The sequence below is a fragment of the Grampus griseus genome (assembly GCF_964374135.1).
Source record: "Grampus griseus genome assembly, chromosome: 11".
Classification (NCBI taxonomy): Eukaryota; Metazoa; Chordata; class Mammalia; order Artiodactyla; family Delphinidae; genus Grampus; species Grampus griseus.
In genome coordinates, this window is record NC_139005.1 from 73,883,002 (window position 1) to 73,907,979 (window position 24,978).

Here is a 24,978-nt window from a genome sequence, read left to right on the forward strand (position 1 = left end):
AAGAGTCTTTCATGGTAGTGATATCTAGAGAAATTCACCATTTACCATTCTTGACAAAGGTAATAAAGATCATTAACGTTTTAGTTATTTACAATATAGAGAACCCTTTCATGTATATTATTTGAACTGATCCTTGTTAAAACTCAGTGAAATACAAATTATTAAGTCTGTGTTAAAGATGAAGAAAATCAGGCCTCAGAAACAGGACATCTGCCTCCAAATTCCTTGACTTTTCAGCTCCACCATCCCTGAAAGAGGAGATACTGTCTCATGTTTTCCATTTCCCTTTGGATACTCATTCTCTCACCACCCCTCACGACCACCCCCAACTCAATTTGGATTCTTCCACTGTACATGGTACATGTAAGCCCTAGGGATTTTCTCTCAGCAGGCTGTCTGTCTCAGTTACTCTTTTGTTTCTGTCGTAATGTTATCGAAAGTGGGATTTGGCTGCTCATTGTTCTAAAGCCAATAAAGCGGCAAAGTTGGTGGAAAGGAAAGTTTGCTTTACTTTGGAGGCCAGCAACCAGGAGGGAGGGTGGACTCCTGTCCAAAGGCCAACTCCCCCAATGACAATCAGTGGGCAAGAGCTTTTGTAGGCAGAGGGAGTGTCTACATGCAGAAACGGCACAGTCAGCTCTGACAGTCATCTTGAAGTTGGTCATGCAGTGTTCAGATCAGTGTCATCTTGATTGTTTTAAGTACAGTTAATCTTCAGTTCCAGGATCTATTTGTTCCCATTTCTTTGAGGCCAGCTCTCGGAATTGTGGCAGCTTATGTCATGGCTATAGTCTGGTCATCATGTAGTTAACTTCCTCCTGGTGGGGGTTTTAGTATCTATAAGACAGCTCACAGGACATGGCTCAGAATATTATCCATAGCCCTTGAGGAGGAACCAAAAGTCTTTGACTACGCTTAATGACTAAACTATTAATATTTGGTCTTCTTTGACTGCTTTCCTTTGCTTCTGTTCTGCATTTTCTCATTTTTCTGATTAAACTTATTAAAGTTTTTCTGCAGACAAAGACCATAGGGTCCTGCTCTGCTTCAATAGCACCTATTACAATTTGTCTTTTATTTATTTTTCTGCTTACTCTGTGTGAGTGTGTGTGTGTGTGTGTGTGTGTGTGTGTGTGTGTGTGTGTATTTCTCAATGGAGTGAGATCATACTTGCTTTTTATGTTGTTGTTTTCACCATAAAATCTCTAGCATCTATCACAAAGTTCTGCACAGAGTAGGAGTTTAAATATTTGTTGAATGAATGAACAAATACATGAAGATCATGGTTTAATCTACTCACAGCTAAAATATTATATATGCCAAAGGATTCTGAATTCGATTTGGAGTCTGATGAATATCTTTTAAGAATTAAACCATAATGGAGGTAGTTCCGGGATTATGTGAGGTCTTCCAAAAGTCTGGGAGATATCCAAATCTCCCCACACTTCTTAGGCTGTGTCATGAAAGCATTTAAGTTTGTTCCTTTTGCCTCACAGTAGAGTCTTTAAACTTTCACTTCTCAATCAATTTGTGCTTCAGAAATATTCATACTATGAGTCTCACAGATTTAACAGTCTCTCACTGCCAATTTAAAACATGCCATCAACACTAAGTTGGCGTGCAAATGATAAAGAACACAGAACTTGTGGACAGGTGGTGGGATTAGTTCTTTCACTAATTTGCTGGGTTTTTTTCTCCCTGGGGCAGTTTTTTAACTTCTTTGGACTTTACAATCTTTATCATTATAATGAAGTCAGTAAAGTATAACTAGGTAAAAAAACAACAACAAAAGTAATAGTAAGCAGAGAAAATCAGTTACCATTTTAGACCTATGAAATAACATTAATTAAGAAAATTTTTTTCATTGGCAAATGTAATGAAATGTTCAAAGCCATTGATCCAGTAATCCCCATATCTAGATATCAAAATATTAAGTGATTTATAATCAGAACAATAAGTTTTTCAACTCTACATAATTTTTTCAACATTATGTATTATTTTAGAGTAATAGAAAGTTGGACGAAATTCTAAATTAGAGGAGAAAAAAGCATGTGTAAGTGATTATATGGTAAACTCATGTAATGAAATATAATACATTACTAAAATTATACCAATATTATGTAATAAAGAGGAAACACTTTTATTCAAATAAAAGTGCAGTAAAAGTGCAATATATAATTTCATAATCTCTCTTTGCAGTGATATAGAGCTGTATGGTCTTGCATCAGCATACATACCTAACAATGAAATATTAAAGTGAAATCATTGACACAATTATCTCCTTGAACAAAGATATCTTTATCTCTAGTCTCATAATTTTACACAACTTAATATCAAAATAATCATCTTACTAAGAAGCAATTCCTAATAATGAATAATTCCTAAATGCAGATACAGAATTCATTATTTTATGGGTATTTTTTGTAATTATGATCTTATTTATAAATTCTTATCCCAACCAGAAATAAAGTGAAGAGTTTGACTGTCAAACGTATGTGGGAATTTTGGATAAAATCTTGAAAACTTTTTGTTTAATTTTTATACTTTGACAATTATAATAGCTTTTTGAAATGAAATTATACTTTGTATTTCAAATTTGAGAAAAGATAAAATAAAAATTATATATGTTATGAATTTTTTCACATTTTTATTATAAATAATGTGAAAAATATTATGATACATTTTGTCAAGAACATCTTCCCTCATTTTATGCCCATATTTGTTTTGAAGAAAGTACTCTGGGTACTCAGAAAGCATTGCCTCACCTCAAAAATATAGTTTTAAATAAATGTACCGTCTGATGACCAAAGGAGGCTTTTCAGACATTATGCTTCATGTAAACACAAGCCAACCTCAAAAAAACCCTGGCTCAGTTTGCAAAAAGGAATCTTTTAGGTGACTGTTCTTAAACTTCATTAACTCTAATTTTCTGTTTCATCAGTAACGATCAGAATTCCTGAGGACTGTCCCCTAAGGTATTGGTCTAACTCACCAACATTTATAGAACCCAGTACAACAGATGTGATTTTCCCTCATTTTGCTTACTGAAAATAATGCGGTGTTTTACCACAACTGCAGTTTTCTGGTTTCAGAACCCAACCCATAGAATTTCATTTGGTTTTCTAATTTGATCCAGCTGTTGAAATAGAACTTTTCTTTTCTCTTTTCTCCTTCTCTTCGCTTCTCACCTCCCTTGTTTCCTTCCTTCCTTCCTTCCTTTCCTTTCTTCTTCTACTTCTCCTCCCCTCTTTCTTCCTCTCTCTCTCTCTCTCTCTCCAGTCAATTATTCTTTGGAAACTTATGGCTAAATGGAAGTAACATTGTTAAAAAGAAGTGAATTTTCAGCATCACAAATGCTACCGGCACACACCTGTTTCATAAGGCAGACACAAGGAGTAATGAAGACTTTACTAAATGTGCTCATCTTGTGTCACCTTGAACCTATCCCCTGCCTCCGCCTTCTAGAATCCAAGTTACTCCTTCAGATTCTTCTGGCAGAACCCCTGTTATAAAATATCTCTATTAACTCTTTCACCCTGAACACTCAAAATTAAGAAAAAGAAGGTAAATAAAAGCAGCTAGTTTGCATTATTGAATAATACTTTCAAACCTTCTGAGTAGCTGGCTGTGAGTGTGAGTATAGAGTCTAACCAAATGGTCTCCTTTGCTCTGACATTCGTTCATTCATTTAGTCCTTCATTCATTCACTCAAGATATATGGAATGTCCAACTGTGTGTTTAGAATTAGCCTTTGTTCTTGACAGATAGCAGTGGATAAGATGGACAAGGCCCCTGCTCTCAAGGAATTTTTTGGGGGAAAAGATAATAAACAAGACACTGTCCAAAAATAGTTTAAGTACTATGAAAAATAAAATAAGGTAAAGGGATGGAAAGTGATGAGAACATATGCTGTTTTATAAATGGTGGTCATGGAAATGGAATTTGAGCATAGATCAAAGTGTCCCAGACAGAGGAAAGGGCAAATATAAATGTCCTGAGGTAGGACCAAATTAGCATGTTACAGGTGAGAGTTAAGTGCAGAGGTTTGGACAAGGAAGTGTTTGTGTAAAGCCTTATAGATTGTGATGTGGGGTTGTGTAGGAGTGGGGTAGAGAGAGAGGATGAGTGGAAGCAGGAAAATCACTCAGAATATTTCACATCCCAGGTGAGAGATGATGGTGTTGAATTGGTTGATAGCAGAGTTAATGAAAAGGGGACTTATTGAGGATATACTTTGGATGTTATGTTAGTAGTATTTAACTGATGGATTACCAAAAAACTTCCCAGATTTTGGGTGAACTAATCAATGACTGTAGCATACTGACAAGTAACAATGTTTGATTATTTCAATAACATGAAGGGAATGAAAATCATATTACATTCTTTTGGACAACAAAAAGCTAAGAATATTAATAATGATTAGTTGAAAAACAGGTGCACTAATTACTACCTAATAAGTAAAACTCATATTTCTTGTTTAAAATTCAGGGGGTTTATTACAGTACACTAGTGATTTGAAAAGGCTTTCTCTACTATTCCTTCTTTCTTTTTTTGTTTTTGGCTTTCTAAAATTTACACTTATAGATTTTTTTTTAACATCTTTATTGGAGTATAATTGCTTTACAATGGTGGATTAGTTTCTGCTTTATAACAAAGTGAATCAGTTATACATATACATATATCCCCATATCTCTTCCTTCTTGCATCTCCCTCCCTCCCACACTCCCTATCCCACCCCTCTAGGTGGTCACAAAGCACCGAGCTGATCTCCTTGTGCTATGCGGCTGCTTCCCACTAGCTATCTATTTTACATTTGGTAGTGTATATATGTCCATACCACTCTCTCTCTTTGTCCCAGCTTCCCCTTCCCCCTCCCCATATCCTCAAGTCCTTATCTGGTAGGTCTGCGTCTTTATTTCCACCTTGCCCCTAGGTTCTTCATGACCTTTTTTTTTTAGATTCCATATATATGTGTTAGCATGCAGTATTTGTTTTTCTCTTTCTGACTTACTTCACTCTGTATGACAGACTATAGGTCCATCCACCTCACTACAAATAACTCAATTTCGTTTCTTTTTATGGCTGAATAATACTCCATTGTATATATGTGCCATACCTTCTTTATCCATTCATCTGTTGATGGACACTTAAGTTGCTTCCATGGCCTGGCTATGGTAAATAGAGCTGCAATGGACATTGGGGTGCATGTGTCTTTTTGAATTATGGTTTTCTCAGGGTATATGCCCAGTAGTAGGATTGCTGGGTCGTATGGTAGTTCTATTTTTAGTGTTTTAAGGAACCTCCATAATGTTCTCCATAGTGGCTGTATCAATTTACATTCCCACCAACAGTTCAAGAGGGTACCCTTTTCTCCACACCCTCTCCAGCATTTATTGTTTGTAGATTTTTTGATGACGGCCATTCTGACCGGTGTGAGATGGTATCTCATTGTAGTTTTGATTTTCATTTCTCTAATGATTAATGATGTTGAGCATTCTTTCATGTGTTTGTTGGCAGTCTGTATATCTTCTTTGGAGAAATGTCTATTTAGATCTTCTGCCCATTTTTGGATTGGGTTGTTTGCTTTTCTGATATTGCCTCTTAATTCAATTAACAAATATTTATTAATTGCTTACTATAAGCCAGGTCTTAGGGAAATAACACAAAAGAGTGCATGGACATAGTCACAAAACTTACTGTCAAAATACTGAAAAGTTTGCTCCATGTTCTTCTGTAGTTTAGTGCTGTAGAGAAGTCCAAGGCAGGTGTAATTATTTTCCTCCTGTGGATAGACCCTTCTATTTATTGTTGTTTGTCCCACATTATACCTGTATGATGTTTTTGTGGTTGGTGTTATGTTCATTTTTGATATCCAAGTACATTACCAGGTTTCATTAAGACTGTTTTCTTTCCATTAATACTTCATGAGCCCCCTTGTAAGCTGCAGATTCCAGTCTTCAACTCAGAATGTTTCTCCAATTTTGCCTTTGATTATTTGTTTTGCACAGTTTGAATTAGTTTCTTTTTAAAGAACAGCAATTACCCATGGGATGGTTTTCTCCTGTTTTTATTTGTCATCACATTGAAGTATTCACACCTTTGTCTTTTTCCTTTGCCTTCTCTCTGCAGTGTTGATTTACCTCTTTACTGTTTCTGAAACGACCTTATTTTTCTCATAATGTATTTTCATTTCTTTAAACTCTGCCTATCACCCAGATCTCTCTTTCCCTCTATCTCAGTATCTCTTGTGTCATAAATGCTACTTTTTCAATATGTATTTAGAACTTTTCAAAATTTCTGTTTTCTAGATAAATGATTTTCAAAGCAGTGATTCCCCCCACCCAACACCAGTTCAGTTCTCCTTTTTATTGTATGTTGCAGAATATTTTCCTAAAGTTCTAGCTGTTTTAACAATGTTTTCTCATCCTTGAGCGATCTCTACTCAGGCTGGCATTTTGCCCATCAACAAACACTTCAGATTCTTCTTCTTGTCTTTTTCTCTCTTTCGGTTTTTAAAAAATAATCCTTTTATATATTAAGCAAGGAAACTAAGTGGTGTGCAGCATTCTGGTCTTCCACAATGATTTTTAGACTGTGAATTTGCTGAGCTAAGGAGGAAATTCCTGGTTCTATCACCTGTTCATCTTATCTTTCCAGATACAATGAAAAGAGGAAAGTTTCAAAAATAGCATGGAAAAGCAAAAGTGCATCATTTCTGTGGCTCTGCCAAGAAACACAAAAACAAAAAGCCTGTATAAGATGTTATAAAAATGAATTGCCTATTTCCAAACTTACTCTGTTGCACATGGAATACCATTTTTTTTTGGAATACCATTTTTATCCATTTTGCATGTAACTTATTGAAACTCCAATCCCAAAATTAGTGCAAAAAATATTAATTAAGGCATAAGATTAAAGAATATAAAAGCTCTTGTTCTTTCAGAAATTGACTCTAGATAAATAGTAGTGTTGGCTCTTCGACAATGGTCTCAACAATATTTTTTTTTAGATCTGTCTCCTCAGGCAAAGGAGACAAGAACAAAAATAAAGAAATGAGATCTGATCACACTTAAAAGCTTTTGCACAGTGAAGGAAACGGTCAACAAAATTAAAAGGTTACCTACGGAATGGGAAAAAATATTTGCAAATGATATGTCTGATAAGGGGTTAATATCTAAGATATATAAATAACTCATACCACTCATATAAAAAAAAAAAGCACAGCCCAATTAAAAAATGAGCAAAGGATCTGAAAAGACATTTTTCCAAAGACATACAGATGGCCATCAGACACATGAAAAGATGCTCAACATCACTAATCATCAGGCAAATACAAATCAAAACCATGATAAGACACCACTTCATACCTATCAGAATGGCTATCATCAAAAAGATAACAAATAAGAAGTGTTGGCAAGGATGTGAAGAAATGGGAAACTTGTACACTGTTGGTGGGAAGTAAATTGGTATAGCTACTATGGAAAACAGTATAGAGGGTCCTCAAAAAATTAAAAATAAAATTACCATATGATCTAGCAATTCTACTCCTGCATATATATTCAAAGAAAATGAAAACACTAATTTGAAAAGATATATGCACCTCAGTGTTCATAGTGCCATTATTTACAATAGCTAATATATGGAAGAAATCTAAGCGTCTATCAACAAATGAATAAATAAAGAAGACATGTGTGTGTGTGTGTGTGTGTGTGTGTGTGTGTGTGTGTGTGATGGAATATTACTCAGCCGTAAAAAAGAATTAAAAATTGCCACTTGCAACAACCTGGATGGACCTGGAGGATATTATGCTTAGTGAAATAAGGCCAACAGAGAAAGACAAATACCGTACGTTAACACTTATATGTGGAAACTAAAAGATAAGACAAATGAATGAATATTAAAAAAAAATAAACAGATTCACAGATACAGTGAACAAACTAGTGGTTACCAGTAGTAAGAGGAATGGGGGAAGGGCAAGATAGGTGAAGGGGATTAAGAGGTATAAACTACTAGGTATAAAATAAAAAAGACACAAGGATGTAATATACAGCACAGGGAATATAACCAATATTTTATAGTAACTTTATGTGGAGTATAATCTGTAAAAGTATCAAATTACTATGTTGTAACCTGGTACCTACTTGTATTGTAAGTCAACTATACTTCAGTTAAAGAACAACCAAACCAATACATTGTACACCTTAAACTTAAACAATGTTATATATCAATTATGTCTTAATAAGAACAACCTGCCCCCCCAAAAATAGTAGTGTTGGTTTCCTTACTCTGACCGACAAGGAACCCGTACTTTTTTGGTAGGATAATTATACCTTGCCACCAACCAAATATGACCATTCCATATTTGAAGAGTTTGTATTAGAAGTCTTTTTACTTTTAGCCATTGTCATAGGTACAGGGTAGCATCTTATTGTGTTTTGTTTGTTTTGTTTTGTTTTCTGTTCTTTAAATTAAAATTATATATATATATATATTAAAAGTGTACAACATGATGATTAGATAGACAGGTAAATAGTCAAATGATTACTACAGTCAAGCTAACTAATGTATCTTCTCACAGAGTCACCATTTTCTTTTCTTTGTGGTAAAAGCATCTGAAATCTACTCTCTTAGCAAATTTCCAGTATTCAAAACAGTATTATTAACAATAGTCATCATGAGCTTTTAAACAGCATTTCCCTGAGGACTACGTGATCTGTACATGTTGTACATCGTTGATCTTACCATACATTTTTTGGGTTATTTACATATTTTCTTTCATGAAATGTCTGTTCAAAAGTTTGTCCATTTTTTGAAGGTTGTTTGGTCTTACTGAAGTTAAGTTTATGTGTGTATACACACACACACGCACACACACACACACACACACTCTGGATAAAAGTTCTTTGTTAAATATATGTATTGGAAATGTTATCTCTCAGTCTGTAGCATTCTTTATTTTTCTTAAAATGTCTTTTGAAGAGTAAAAATTTTAATTTTATTAAAGTCCAACTTATAAACTTTTTTTTATTATGGTTCATGTTTTATGTATCATATCTAGGAAATTTTTGCTTACCTCAAGTTCACAAAGACTTTCTCCTATGTTTTCTTCTAGAAATTTTATAGTTTTAATTTTTACACTGTATTTATGATCCCTTTTGAATTAATTTAATTTTTATGTAGAGTATAAGGTAATGGTCAATTTGAATTGTTTTTCATACCAATATCTAGTTGTTCCGGGACCATTTGTTAAAGTGCCTTTCTGTCCCGTTTCAATTGCCTTGTCACTGTCATTGAAAATCACTTGACTGTATACGTATGGGCTCATTTCTGGGCTCATCTCTCTTTTGTTCAATTGATTTTTATATCTATCCCTTGGCTAATGCCACACTATCTTCACAGAACTTTTTTAAAAGTGTAAATGATCAATTTTTTTCTTGGAAAAAGAGCTTTGTATCTACTCAGTTGTTTGCATTTTCATGTAAAATTTAGAATCAGCTTGTCAATTTCTATATAAAGTCTTATTAAAATTATGATTGAAATTGTGATGAATCTATAGGTCAATTATCTTACAATAATGAATTGTCAAATGATGAACACTGTATATGTCTCCACTGTTAAGGTCTCCTTTGACTTCTTTTTTTTTAAAATATCTTTATTGGAGTATAATTGCTTTACAATGGTGTGTTAGTTTCTGCTTTATAACAAAGTGAATCAGCTATACATATACATATATCCCCATATCTCCTCCCTCTTGCATCTCCCTCCCACCCTCCCTATCCCACCCCTCTAGGTGGTCACAAAGCACTGAGCTGATCTCCCTGTGCTATGTGGCTGCTTCCCACTAGCTGTCCTTTGATTTCTATAAGGGCTATTTTATAGTTTTTTATGTATATGTCTTACATTTCTCCTGTTAAATTTATTCATAAGTTTTCAAACATGCATTTTATAATTCTAAGATAAACAGAATAAAAAAAAATCCAGGTTTTTGCTACTGGTAAGCAAAAACAAACCTGATTCTTGTATATTAACCTTGCATTCTGTGGTCTTGCTAAACTGACTTATTAATTTTAGTAGGTATCTTTTATTTTTATCTTAGTATTTTTATGACTATATTCATGTCATTTTCAAATGAAGATGGTTTTACATCTTCGAATCTTCATTCTTTTCATTTATGTTTCCTGTCTACTGCATTATCTAGCACTTTCTGTACAATGTTTAATAGAAGTGGTAAGGTTAGTCTTTTTTTTTTTTTCCTGATCTTAGGGAAAAATGCCCCACTTTCTAATACCGTCATATTGAGGGATAGGGTTTCAACAGATGAATTTTGGAATGTCACAGACATTCAGGCCATAACAGAAAGGGAATGGATAAATGAGAGAATGAGGAAGTAAGCCAGGGAAGAGGTGGAAGAGATACCACTAAGAATATTGAAGGAAAAAAGATATTTTTCTTCCCCAGTCTGTTAGCAATGCAACTCCTTGTCCCCTAGCTAATGGATTAGGCCTATGTTTAATTTCATTTCTCTATCAAAGCCTTTTAAAATTACTTATACCTTGTCTCTTTCAGAATATAAACAAATTCCACTGTTGGTCGTAAAACAGCAATGAGGTTATATCAGTGAATACAGTTGTCAACCAAAAGCTGTCATATCAATGCAAAGTATTGCTATTGTCATTATTACTACTGAAAGAAAACCCAGTGAAAGGATATAAACTGAGGGATGTTAACTAAACTTATCGTGGTGATCATTTCACCACTATATACATAGTATGTGTGTAAACACCAAATTATTATGTTGTATAGTCGTCCCTCGGTATCCATTGCAGATTGGTTCCAGGACTTCCCACAGATACCAAAATCCATGGGTGCTCAAGTCCCAGTCAGTCCTCTGTATCTGTGGACCTGCACCCACGGATTCCATTAACTTCGTATCACTACATGTGTTCATTGAAAAACATACGTGTATAAGTGGACCTGCACAGTTCAGACTGGTGTTGTTCAAGGGTTAATTGTACACCTTAAAGATAATGTTATTATTTATAGTATTTGTAATAATATTTGTAATTATATCTCAGTAAAACTGGGAAAAAATACATGCTTGCCCATGTGAAAAAATAAGCCAAAACAACTTCAAATCAATTTGCTATTTTCAGAGTCAAAAAGGACGAAGGTCAAGGAGTTCTAACAACCTATGAAAAGACTCTGTTTACATTATTACCTGATTTCCAGTTTTTGCCCACTAGAGCCAAAGGCATTCTTTCTCAGAAAGGAGTTTAAAGTGGACCCTAGATATCTGAGAAAATGTAGGCTTTGTGAATGTGACAGCAACTTTTATATCCCAGCTGTGTTCTACAGCCCACTCATGAGTAGCTGAGTTTTCTGCACTAACTTTCCCTTTCAGAAACTACGAACTCTATCATCACTCATCTTAGGTAAATAGATTTCTAGTATATTTATCAATGAGAGTTGCTGAAGCTAGGAAGCTATACCAGAGGAAAAAAATCCATCTATCAGTCCAGATGTTATGAAAAGGGTCTTAATCAAAATAACAGCATTCATGAACAGCTGGTCTCATAAGCTTTATTTATCATTTCCTAGACCTCAGAAAAAGCTTTGTGAGTTGTAGGTGGCCTGGTATTTCTCACAGTGTTCCAGATGTTTTTCCTGAAGTCAAAGACAGCCACAGGAAATTTGTTTAGCATTATAATTTTTAATCAGGAACAGGGACACAATACTTTTGACTTTCATTTCCTCTCAGAATCTTCTCAGGTATTACCATGTCATTCATTTTTAAAGTTGATTGAAATAATATCTCACTTTCACATCCCACTGTTATTAACTACAGGAAATCAAATATACATTTTTTTTGTTTTTATTTTCTCCAGACCTAGCATAGCTCCTGTCATATTCTATGTCTTCAATAAATGTGTGAATTAAATAAATACGTGAATGAATGATCAAATTAATTAGAATTTTACTTTTTCTCTTATGAGCATGTTAAGATTACAAGAAGATACCCCCTCCATACACAACCCCCACATACATGGTTTTGTGAGAAGATAAGAAAAAGTAAATTATTTCAAGAGAAATGTTTTATATTTTTTTACATATCAAGGCCAGATCAGGTGGCCTCATGGATTCTTCATAAACTAGTGATCAATAGAAGTTATAACATAATTGTCTATGCTGCAATTCCATGAAATAATGATCAGCTCTGGAATTTATACGTGTTTCCGTGGTTTTCTAGTTAAATGTGTTGGTACAGTGCCTGAGGCCCACCGAGACCTCCTGCAGTTTGAGGAATATGCTTTCTTTATGGTACAGGACTGTTTATTCATAACTGTCAAACCACCAGCAAGTTATCAATCCACATTCAAGGCAGACACCAAGCTGTATTTTTGTTAATGTGAACTCTTGAGAGAAACAGAAACTAGACTGTGTTTTTATATAATTTTTAACTCATAAGAGAAAACACAGGGATTTTTTCAAAAACAATAAAATGCTTTCTCCTCAAGAGGTTTCTTTTCCTGGTATTGTTCAAGCAAGGACTGTTTTGGAAATGCTGACAGGATCTTAGCAAAGGCATCCAGAGGGAAACATATGTTTATTTATCTAAGAAACCACAAGAACATTGCAAAAGGCCAGAATTGGCCCTGTAAAATGTGTTGCTAGCATTATGGTATGACTGCTTAGTTTTGATAAAGTCAAGCCATTTCTGTGCTGATAAAGGAGGGCAATCTATACTCTGACATCTCCCAAACTTATGTCTACAGCCCAACCGTCTCCCTGAGCTCCAGACTCCTGGATTGAGAGCCTCTTGTATACCTCTTCATAGAAACTGAATAGGCATCTTATTTTATTTATTTATTTATTTATTTTGCGGTACGCGGGCCTCTCACCGCTGTGGCCTCTCCCATTGCGGAGCACAGGCTCCGGACGCGCAGGCTCAGCGGCCATGGCTCACGGGCCCAGCCGCTCCGCGGCGTGTGGGAACCTCCTGGACCGGGACACGAACCCATGTCCCCTGCATCGGCAGGCAGACTCTCAACCACTGCGCCACCAGGGAAGCCCTGAATAGGCATCTTAAAAGGAACAAATCCAAAACCAGACTTTTGATTTCAGCGCTCTCCACCACAGCCTCCTCAGCGCTTCCCAACTCAGTCAAGGGTGACTTCATCCTCCCAGTGGCTCAGACTAAAATTCGTGGAGTCGTCTCTGTCCCTCTTCTTTCTCTCTCACACCCCATTTGATCTCTCAGCCATCCTTGCCCTCTGTATTTTCAAAACACTTCCATACTATGACCCATTCTCACCGTCTTCTCTGTTACTAACCAGGTCAAAAAAACCCATCATCTATTGTTTATTACAATCGCATCCTAAATACCCCTCCTGGGTCCATTTCTGTTTCTGGGTCTATGCAACCTGAGGTACCCTTTCATAGACAGTTGAATCAAGTCATTCTTCTGCTGAAAACCCTTCAATAGCTTCCTGTCTTGCTCAGGGGAAAAGATAGTCTTTAAAATTGCCTAAAAAAGTCCTACAGGATTTAGGTTCCCATTACCTCTCTGACCTCATGCCATATCTTCCCTCTCCTTTATTCATTTTACCTGTTCACATTTGATCTCTTTCTTACGAGAACCTGCCATGCATCTTCCTAACATTGGGCTCCTTTTTTGGCTTGCTTCCTTCCATCCTTTGTATCTCTGCTCAAATGTCACTTTATCTGAAGGTCTTTTTCTGACCATCCTATATAAAATAGCAAGTCCCATCCTCTCATTTTCCTTATTCCCTTATCCTTTTCTTTCCTCTGTTTTATTTGTCATGCCCCAGAAGGTCTCCTCCCACTGTGATGTCTGCTGCATGAGGGTGAGACACTTCATTGCTCTATCTCCGCCACCAGGGCAATGTCCAACACACAGTAGGTCTTTAATAAATATGTGTTGAATGAACAAAGTGATATGTGCTAGTAGATATGTCAGGCCTAGATAGGAGGGTTAGATTATTTTGATGTTTGAGTAGATTTAAAAATTGATTTGTGTTCCTACGTTTGTCTGTGAAGGCCTGGGAGCATGAACTTAGCTCTCATAGTCCTTACTGGAATAAGGAGCCTGGAGGGCAAGTCTCCTAACCATCGATGGCTAATCAATGGTTGGGAGTCATGTACTCAGGGGGGCATTTCATCTAGTCCTTCTCTGGTTATTGTGCACGGGGGGGGAAATATGTACTTTCTCTTACTTCAAATTTAACTCCATTTGAAGGTTGTTTTACATTCCTGGATGTTTATATTTGATTTTAATAAGTTTAGTGTTTTCCCTCTCTTGATTTTCCTTTGTTTTCCACTGTTACGGTTTGTAGTGTGAAATTGACAGTCTGTCACAAACCTGTGACTTGAAGTAACTGTGACAGATGGTGCACTAGAATATATAAACAGATCTCTTAAAAGAAATTACTTAGCAATAAGTGTGGGAATTAAAAAATGAGCAGCAAAATCAGAAATGAAATAACTCAGCCACCTGTAACACTTGTTCTGCAGGAGATGAGAGTCTGAAGGGCAATGAAGTCTTGTAAAGAGTTAACAGTGTGGGCTTCCCTGGTGGTGCCGTGGTTGAGAATCCGCCTGCGGATGCAGGGGACACGGGTTCGTGCCCTGGTCCAGGAAGATCCCACATGCCGCGGAGTGGCTGGGCCCATGAGCCATGGCCACTGAGCCTGCGCGTCTGGAGCCTGTGCTCCGCAACGGGAGAGGCCACAACAGTGAGAGGCCCGCGTACCGCAAAAAAATAAAAAATAAATTAAAAAAAAGAAGAGTTAACAGTGTGCATTGAGGGGCAGTCTTAGAACAGGCCTCGCTGGAACTCTGGATGAATGAAAAAGTGTTCTGTATAGGTTTTTAGTTTTTAGTTTACTTACGGGATCAGGCGTCTCTTTGTTTGCCTGGAAGATAAGGGAATGAGATCCTGCATTTGCAGCTGCAATAAACCATGGAATGAGGAATTGTATTATGGAAAAAGAGGAAGGAAAAAAGAAAAGGAAGGTATGGGGATGATTCAGTAAAATGAGTGAACCAGGAATAAAAGCGTACACCCAGGTTACGCCTGATTTATGTGATGAGAATGACATGGTAACTTTCATTGCCAGATCAAGGTCATTGAAGAGGAATGCATGAAAAGAACATAAATACTGTGTTCTGGAAAATTTGGGTCACTTGAATATGGTAAGATGATAGCTCTTAAGACCAAAATGTGTACAGCCTAGGCTAGCTTGAATGTATGAAGGGGGCTTACCCAGCCACAAAGGGTCACGGCCAAATTCATACTTTCCAACCTGTTATGTAAACCACACACAGTCAAACAAAAGTGTTAATAAAAAGGAAAACAAAAAATAAATAAGATTCTAATAAAGATAGAAAGAAGTGAGTGTTAATGGTTGAATTATGTCCCCTCAAAAGATAGGTTCAAGATCTAACCCCTAGTACCTGTGAGTGTGACCTTGGCAGATGTAATCAAGTTTAGACGAGGTCATACTGAATTGGAGTAGGGCTTAATCCAATATAACTGCTGTCCTTATAAAAGAGGAGAAAAGATAGACACACAAGAGAAGGAGGCCATCTGGAGACGGAGGCAGAGATTAGAGTTATGCTGCCTCAAACCAAAAACATCTGGAGCTACCGGGGACCTAGAAGCAGCATGGAGGTGTCTCCCTTGGAGCCTTCGGAGGGAGCATGGCCCTGCCAACACCTTGATCTTGGACTTCTAGCCTCCAGAACTGTGAGAGAATAAGTTTCTGTTATTTTAAGCCAGCCAGTTTGTGGTACTTTGTTACAGCAGCACTAGGACACTAATACAGTGTGTGGCAAGGGGGCAGGGGGGGTTGTTCACAGGAGCCAAGCAGTGGGAGACAAGAGACAGACATGGTCCAATAGGAAATGAGAGGACCCTATTGCTTTGTCCCTCAAAGTACAGACCGAGGAACAGCAACATTCCTGGGAGCTTTTTTGAAATGAACAATCTCAGACCCCACCCTAGACTTGAGACATAATTTCCCTTGAGATGATTGCAGCCCAAACTATGCAGCCTGGGGAGAAACAGCAACAGCAATCAACATATTTAAACCCATTTCATGTATTAGGCTCTGATCTGAGAGTTATACTCTAAGTTAACCCACTTAATTCACACACCAATCTACAAGGTATGCACTATTATTATTCCCATTTCACAGACAGGGAAATGAGTCACAGAAAGGTAAAGTAACTCTCCTAAGTATGTGAATAACAAATGTTGAAGTCAAGGAAATGAGCCGCATTTATCTTTATTTCAAAAGAAAATATACAAGAAAAAGTTGTGCTGATACCTAAGAGTGGGATGCTGAAGGGTTAGTCCTCTCTCTCCTATGGACCTGAACAAAATTAGAAACAGTTTTACTGCTGGAAAAGGTGTGCTGGAATATCTACCTTGCAGAGGAAACTCCAAAATCTTCCCCATCATTCTATCTCTATCCATTCCTCACCCAGCTGTAGATTAAGCAGCAGGGTAGCTGCACTTTTTTCCCCTACAAGAGGAAGCTACAGCATGAAGGAGGCAAGACTAGAGAGGAGAGTGCAGCATTCAAGGTCCAGCTCTGAAAAAATTGTCTAGAGATGACGTAGACCTTGAACACCAAATGCCTTCCCATAGAGATTACCATTTCACTGTAGTCATGAGAGTGGGATCTCTTGAGAGGTGTGAGAGAGAAGAAGAAAGACGTTTCCTCCTTCCTATTGAACATTCTGGGAAATTGATATTTTGTGGGCCAGCAAGACTGTGGAAAGAGAAAAAAAGGCCACTTCTTCTAATGTTATCCTCAGCTCCGTGTATATCAAATGTACATATAAACCACTGCTTCTGCTTCAGAAGAAAGTAAAGGAGCAAACCCTCCTTTATGCCAGTGGATCAGAGATGACGTGCTATGTACACTTCTTTTTTCTTTCTTTTTTTTGCAATACGTGGGCCTCTCACTGCTGTGGCCTCTCCCATTGTGGAGCACAGGCTCCGGACGCGCAGGCTCAGCGGCCGTGGCTCACGGGCCCAGCCGCTCCTTAGCATGTGGGATCTTCCCGGACTGGGGCACGAACCCGTGTCCCCTGCATCGGCAGGCGGACCCCCAACCACTGCGCCACCAGGGAAGCCCTTATGTACACTTTTGAGTGGTCGAACTTAGTCCCCACCAAATCTCCCTGTTGAACCTTCACACATTCATCAAAATCCACTTCAACACTTATCTGCTCAGTGAAGTCTTCCATGTTCCTCTGTGCTTATTCTCCTACGCTTGGAAGATCCTCTGAACTACTGCTGTAACTTACATATACTCCTATGATAAAATTTATCCCTCTGTATTTCTATTGTTGGGTTAAATGATTGTGTCCTTTGTTAAACTCTGATCACCTTAAAGTCAAAGATGGCATCTTATTCATTCTTATATCCCCAGTGCCTGGCACAGACCTAGTAAATACTTTTCCATGAATAAAAATCCACTCTGTACCATGAAAATCATATTTAAAGTCATTGGGAGTATTTAGAATATGATACCCACCAGTTACATATGGCTATTAACTTAAAATTCATTAAAATGAAATAAAATTTAAAAGTTCTTCAATTCTATCACATTTCTAGTACTCCATAGCCATATTTGGCTAGTGGATACAGTACTGAACAGTATTGATATAGAACATTTTCAAAGTTGAACAGTTTTTGTACAATATTTTCAATTTGTATGAGCAAAGTTATCTTTTTTGAAATGTGAAAACACTAATTTGGACTGGTGGGATGCCCGTTATTTTATAGCCCTGCACACTATTGCAAAGAAGATGGAAGATGCTATGGATGTTCAGTGATCCTTCATTGTTGGGCACATTCTTGTCTAAAGCAGCAGAAAGCAACACATTGAAGTGACGGAAAGTTTGCCTTTCTTACTTACAGGCTGTGTATCCATGGGAAAATTACTTGACCTCTCTGTGGCTCCATCTGCTCATCTGTAAAAGGGATATTAAATAACCATACAGAGCCCACAGGGCTGTTGTAAACATTAAATAAGATACTTTATATACAGTTAAGACATAGTATTCAATAAATAATAGTGATTATCCTTATGGTACCTGCACCTCAACACTCTAACCTATTAACACAATGTGGAGGAACTGCCGAGAACCATGGATAGATTCCCTTCATAATTTTTAAGACTGTCACCTTTGGTCTTGACATGCTATGAATTGCATAAACTGTTGCACAAGCAAGGGCTGACCCTAACTGGATCAGGGCTATGATTCTGACTGCATTTCCTATATCTCAATTTCATCATCTGTGAAATGGAAATAGGACATTCTTATGGAATTTTTGTGATAAGTAGACATGGTCCAAAAAGAGCCAAACACAGAAGCTGGTAATTTGTTGTATGCATTGAATAAACTCTAGAAATAAATATCTGTTGTTGCTACTGTTGCTGTTGTTGTTTTTATCTTTTTACCAGGAGTTATCTCATGTCTGCAATACATTCAGTGCTAGTTTATTGAATGAATGAACAAATGAATGAATAAAGTATGCTAAAGCAATAAATAGCATTTTCCATTTATTGGCTGATAATAGAATATGAATAAATATCACTAACATGATCACTTGATAATGAAATAGCTCGTACAGAGCTTTGTACATTCCAGGCAGTAACTGGTATGAGGAGAATATGACTTTAACGGCAACAGTTTAGAGCCCTGTGCTCTGACTCTCATGATTCTTGTTTTCTAAATTTATTTTTTAATTAACTTATTTTATTTTTGGCTGTATTGTGTCTTCGTTGCGGTGCGCGCGGTTCTCACTGCGGTGGCTTCTCTTGTTGTGGAGCTCGGGTTCTAGGCACGCACATGGGCTCAGTAGTTGTGGCGCACAGGCTTAGGTGCTCCGCGGCACGTGGGATCTTCCCGGACCAGGGCTTGAACCCGTGTCCCTTGCATTGGCAGGTGGATTCTTAACCACTGCACTACCAGGGAAGCCCTCTCATGATTCTTATAATTATCCAAATATTTTCTTGGTTTTCTGCCAAATTTATGTACAAAACATAATTGACTGCCCGTTAATATTGACAGTGTGCATCTTCTGTTTACTCTTCGATTTTTAATACTAACCATATTTCTTTCAATAAGTGAACTCTGTTTTAGTCAGAGCCATTATAAAAACAGTCTGCTGTATCATAATGGAAAACCAGATTTAGCTAATCATTTGACAAAGTTTCATCAAATATTTTTGTATTTATTAGCACCTCTGATCAATGCAGAAAAGTGTAAAATAATTGGGGTCATAAAAAGTGCCTGGGATGACAAATGATGTAAATGTAATGCTTAGCTGAGGCTGGTGGAATTTGTTCAATCATCCTACGGATACTGTTATAGTGTTTGGGCTAGTTATTCTTTGAGTGTCCTGACCAGATCCATTCCCCTCCCTTCTCTGCTCTGCCCCAGGAAGAGTCTTAATCTTCCTGGTTTTCTTGATGGTTATCTTCCCTTTAGGTTTGATCAGTGAAAGGATGTGAAGTAGAAGGAAAGAAAGGTTGATACCCTGCTTCAGTACTTCACCTCTGGTGGATGTTGCAATCCTTCCAGGGACATGGCTGCCTGGGCATGGAAACCTTCCATGGCTGTCCTCTCACTTAGCTCCAAAAACTCCATTTCTTCTGCTGTCCATTTAGCCACATGGGTGAGAATGCCTTTCCTCCATTGTCCATTCCTAGGTGCCTCACCATCCCTAATTTCATGCCATAAACTCTGCACACACTCTAAAATAGTCCCTTCATTAAATTATCCTCATTTAAATTCTCTGGGGTAAATTCTGTTTTCTACCAGACTCTGACTTGTACAAAAGTTAAAAGAGAAAGCTCTATTGCCAGGTATTTACCAGGTATTTAACTGTAAGAAAGTTATTTAACTTCTCCTAACTTCAGTTTACTTTTCTACAAAATGGGAATAACAATAGTATTTACTCATTTACTCTATAGGGTTGTGAAATTTGTATGTAATGATGAGAGAGAATCTCATGACTTTTCCTGAAATTTTGTGTTAATATGCTTTTGTGTGTGGGTAAATGATGGAGGAGGTTCGTATTTTGCAACCATACGGGAAGCCAGCCTGAAAATGTAATGAAGGAAGGCAAAGCTGAAAGAATTGCAGAGAAACTCCACTAGAGGCTCATCTAATAGCAGGACTGTTTTATATTTCCCTTTATCGTTACCAGTTTGGATCCGGGTCTCAGTATTTACAATCAGGAAACACCCAAGGTAATAAAAGAAATAAACTGTTTTCTCATGTTTACTTATTAGATGATGATAGCATAAATGTATTTTTTGATAAATATTTACTCTTGGTAAATCAGCCCATTCCCCAGGCTTATTGAATGGTCTTCTTTGATAGTTATTTCTAAATCCTGCAAAAAAAAAATTTTTAATTGAAGGTTTAACTAAATGCAGGAAATATTTCTAATACATCTAGTAAGTACAGAAATGCTCAGGCAGATGACACACATAATAGTTTTAAAATTGATTTAGTATTTACTAACTAAAAATATTGGTTTTTTAGACCAATAAGAGAAAGTCAGTTTTGTGCCTTATCAGCGTAATACTGAATATAGATAAAGTAAGTTATAATGCACAAATGTCAAAGGACAGAGGTAGAATACATACCTAAGAACTTGAAAAGGTGTGCTGTTTTTATTAAGAAAGCAATGTTTACTCTCTTCAGAAAATTGAGGTTAGGGAAGATTTACAATTACGCTTTTATACAATAGTAATTTAAAATGTACTTGTGAATTTATTTTTTTTCAAAATAATGACATTAGCAAAAATTTTACATAGCCTGTATTGAATTTACACACTCAAATGAGGCTTAATCAGTAATAATGGGGATGAATACATTATTGCTAGACTATGTCAAAGGCGCTAACCCCCCCATGAGTTACAGAAGATTGATACCATTTTTATTGATTTCTTCAGGAAATTAAAAGCTCTACTAAATTGTTTACTCCAAATTTTACATTTAGTGAAATAAGAATATCTGCAATAGCTCAGTTAACATCAATAATAAACTTCAAAACAGGATTCTGAAAATGGCAGGCAAAATATTTTTTTTTATTGTAGGCAATTATTTAAACTGCATATTTGGCTTTACGCATAATAAGTCATGTGGGGAAAACATCCACATTGCAGTTAGGTTTCCAGTATCTAGCTTTCATTTTTTTTTTTTTTTTTTTTTTTTTTTTGAGCAGTGATGTTAACGGGATTTTGCCAGGTTATAAAAACGAGGGTTTTCTTCGGAACTACTTGTAGTTTCCGAGCTGAATGGCAGAGCGCACATAGACACATCGGAAGGTGGATGGCTGGATCTCCCAGTACTGGACTGGGTTGCTGAAAAGGCTCACCCCGGAATAAGAAGCCTTTTTGGTGTTGTATCCAGGTGGGCAGAAGTCGTTAGGGCCGATTGCAGAGATGTTGTTGTTATGAAGGTAGACAACCTACAACCCAAAATAATGGCACATGGTTATTTTCCTCTAAATATATTGAGACCATACACGTATATACTCTTTTTTAGTACACTCATCCTTCAGTTTAAATACCTTAATACTTCTCAAACCAAACTTTTGATTTCTCTCTCTTTTTTTTTTTTTTTTTTTTGCGGTACGCGGGCCTCTCACTGTTGTGGCCTCTCCCGTTGCGGAGCACAGGCTCCAGACGCGCAGGCTCAGCGGCCATGGCTCACGGGCCCAGCCACTCTGCGGCATGTGGGATCTTCCCGGACCCGGGCACGAACCCATGTTCCCTGCGTTGGCAGGCGGACTCTCAACCACTGCGCCACCAGGGAAGCCCTCTCTCTCTCTTTTTAATCTTGCTTTTCCCTCCCTTAGTCTTCCTCATCTCAGTATATGACATTTCAGTCTTTCCAGATGACTCAGGCTAAAAACATTGACATTATCTTTGACTCTCCCTGTCTCTTATACTCTCTGCCCAACCATCAACAAATCCCGCTAGTGCAACCTTCAAAATGCACATATAATCTAGTTCTGCCCCATATCTACTCCTACAGCCTCATCCAAAGCCACCATTATTTCCTTCTGGATTACTGAAGTTGCCCTGATTGTTCTTCCTGCTTCCTCTTTTGCCTTCTTGAAATCTGTTCTTTCTTTCTTTCTCTTTTTCTCCCTTCCTTCCTTCCCTCCTGCCTGCCTCCCTCCCTCCCTTCCTTCCTTCCTTTCACCAATTATTTAAAAATGTAAGCAAGTTATATCATCTTTGCCTCAATACCCCAGCAGCTTCCCATCTTATGCAGAGTAAAATCCAAAGTTCTCACAGTGGCTGACAAATCCTACATGATCTGGCATCCTTCTACTCTGAGCTCATCTCTCCTCACTGTTCAATCCAACCACCCTAACCTACTTGTTTCTCTTCTCTAGAGGATGGTCCCTCCTCAGGTTGACACACACTGTTTCCTCCTTCTGGCATAAACTTCTCCAAGATGTCTCCAAGTCTTACTGACTCATGTAATTCATTTATCCTTACCAAAGAAGTCTTTCTTGACTATCCCATTCTGCCATTTTCTGTTCCAATTATATTTATTTATTTTTATTCAGCGTAATGATCACTATATAACATGTATTTGCTTTTTGTCTGTTTTCCTCCTCTAGAATAAAAGCTCTATGAGGTAGGAAACCTGTTCAGTTTTGTTCGTGACTGTATCTCCAGTGTCTACTAGAACAGAGTAGGTGTTCAACAAATATATGTTGAATGAATAAATGAATGAATTCATGGTTATTTCATAAATTGTGTCTACATGGAATATTATGTTTTCAGGGCAAAGATAAAATGGTAGACCTTTTAATGAATTATATAAAATAAGGAAGTAATATATAGTGAAGTAAGAGAGGGTATAGAGTATTAGAATTGAAATTAAAAATCACAAACTCTAAGAAAAGCTTGAATGTCACTGCATTTGGAATATATAAACCAAGAAATTTTAACAAAAATGTATTCTATGTTACAAATTCAGCTCAAAGAATATAATGTTATAGTTCATCAGAAATTTTTTCTGAAATATATTTTATGGTTATGTTTAAGATAATGGTAATTTGTTCATAGATTTTCTTAGGGAAATTAATATCAGACTTAAAAAGAATTATAGAAATGAGTTTTTACTCCCATTATTTATATGTGAATTCTGAAGAATAAGAAGTGAATTGATCATAAAACCAAGGCTAAAATATAATGCTAAGGCAATAATTTCTAAAGCAAGCTATAAAACCTATGAGGTACTCCCTTAAAATAATTGATTTGATGGCTTCCCTGGTGGCGCAGTGGTTGAGAGTCCGCCTGCCGATGCAGGGGACACGGGTTCGTGCCCCGGTCCGGGAAGATCCCATATGCTGCGGAGCAGCTGGGCCCGTGAGCCATGGCCACTGAGCCTGTGCGTCCGGAGCCTGTGCTCTGCAACGGGAGAGACCACAACAGTGAGAGGCCCGCGTACTGCAAAAAATAATAATAATAATAATTGACTTGAAATATTGTTCCACCTACCAGAACACTTGCACTCATATGCTGGTGAAAAGGGTCTTGATTAAGAAAGGGTTTAGAAGGAGAACAATAGATGTATTACAAAAATAGAAACAAGGAATATTAAAATCAAAACAGTATCTGTGAGGTTCGTGTGTGTGTGTGTGATTCTCAAACTTTGAAAATTTCTTCTTGTCATTGACCATTCTCCATTTCTCAGAAGTGACTAACAAGAAAGGAGAGAGGTGTTTGGTGAGAGTTTATGGCTAATAGTGAAAACGAGAGAAGGAAATATCAAGACATAAAGAAAGTATTAGTCTGTGTAAAAAGGAAAGTAAATTTCCAACCTGTTCTATGAGGTCAATATTTTCTTAAAGCCAAACAAAAATCATCACAAAAAAGAAAACTACAATTAAATATCTCCTATATAGACAAAAAAATTAACAAAATATTAGGAAACTGTCTGTATCTCACAACATTATAAAAGGACTATTCACCATGGCCAAGACCAAGCATGATTTATCTCAAGGGTGTAAAACTTATTTAACTGGAAATCAATTAGTTTAATATAGCATATTAAAGGAATAAAGGACAAAATCACATGATCATCTCAATAGAAAAGAGAAAGCATTTGAAAAAACGCTTTCATGATAAAAATTTTCAGTAAACTAGAAATCAAAGGGAATGCTTTTAACTTGATAAAGAGCATCTACAAAAGACCTATAGCTAGCATCATGCTGAATGGCAAAAGGTTGATTGCCCTTTTAAACTAGGGACCAGGCAAAGATGTCTAATTTTATCACTTCTATTCAACATTGTACTGGAGATTCTAGCCAATGCAATGAAGTAAGGAAAAGAAATTAAAGGAATTCAGATAAAAAAGAATACTTAAAATTCTCTTTATTTACAAATTACATGATCCTGAATGTAGAATATCCAAAGGAATTCACAAAAAATTACTGCAACTAAAAACAATTTCAGCACAGCACTAGGGTAGAAGAAAGATACACAAAAATCAACTGAATTTCTATAAACTAACAAAAAACTCAAAAATAAAATTATGGTAAACAATTCATTCACAACAGCATCAAAAATAATACAAAATTTAGGAACAAACTTAATAAAAAATTGTAAAACTTGCACACTAAAAATGCCAAAATATTGCTGTGAGAAAATAAAGACAAAATAGAGAGATATCCCATGTTTGTGCATTGGCAGACTCAATGTTATTACAAGGAAAATTCTCCCCTAATTGATCTACAGATTCAACACAACTCCTATCAAAGCCCTAGCAATCTATCTGAGAAGAAATGAACAAGCTGGTTCTAAAATCTGAATGGAATGCAAAGAAACAAGAATAGCCAAAATTTTGAAAAATAAGAACAATGTTAGACGGCCTTCATTTCTAATTTCTAAACATAATCAA

The 24,978-nt window shown here is 36.8% G+C and overlaps 1 protein-coding gene across 2 annotated transcripts in view; it reads right to left on the minus strand.

Moving 5' to 3' along the window:
• Nucleotides 1-21,238: 21,238 nt before the first annotated feature.
• The window catches only part of DCN (decorin), a 36,432-nt gene continuing 32,692 nt past the window's right edge, over nucleotides 21,239-24,978 (minus strand). For both annotated transcript variants that reach the window (XM_082664966.1, XM_082664967.1), the window contains exon 8: nucleotides 21,239-21,523. In XM_082664966.1, the coding sequence (XP_082521092.1) occupies nucleotides 21,329-21,523 (195 nt within the window). In that variant the 3' untranslated portion in view covers nucleotides 21,239-21,328. The remainder of the gene's footprint in view (nucleotides 21,524-24,978) is intronic.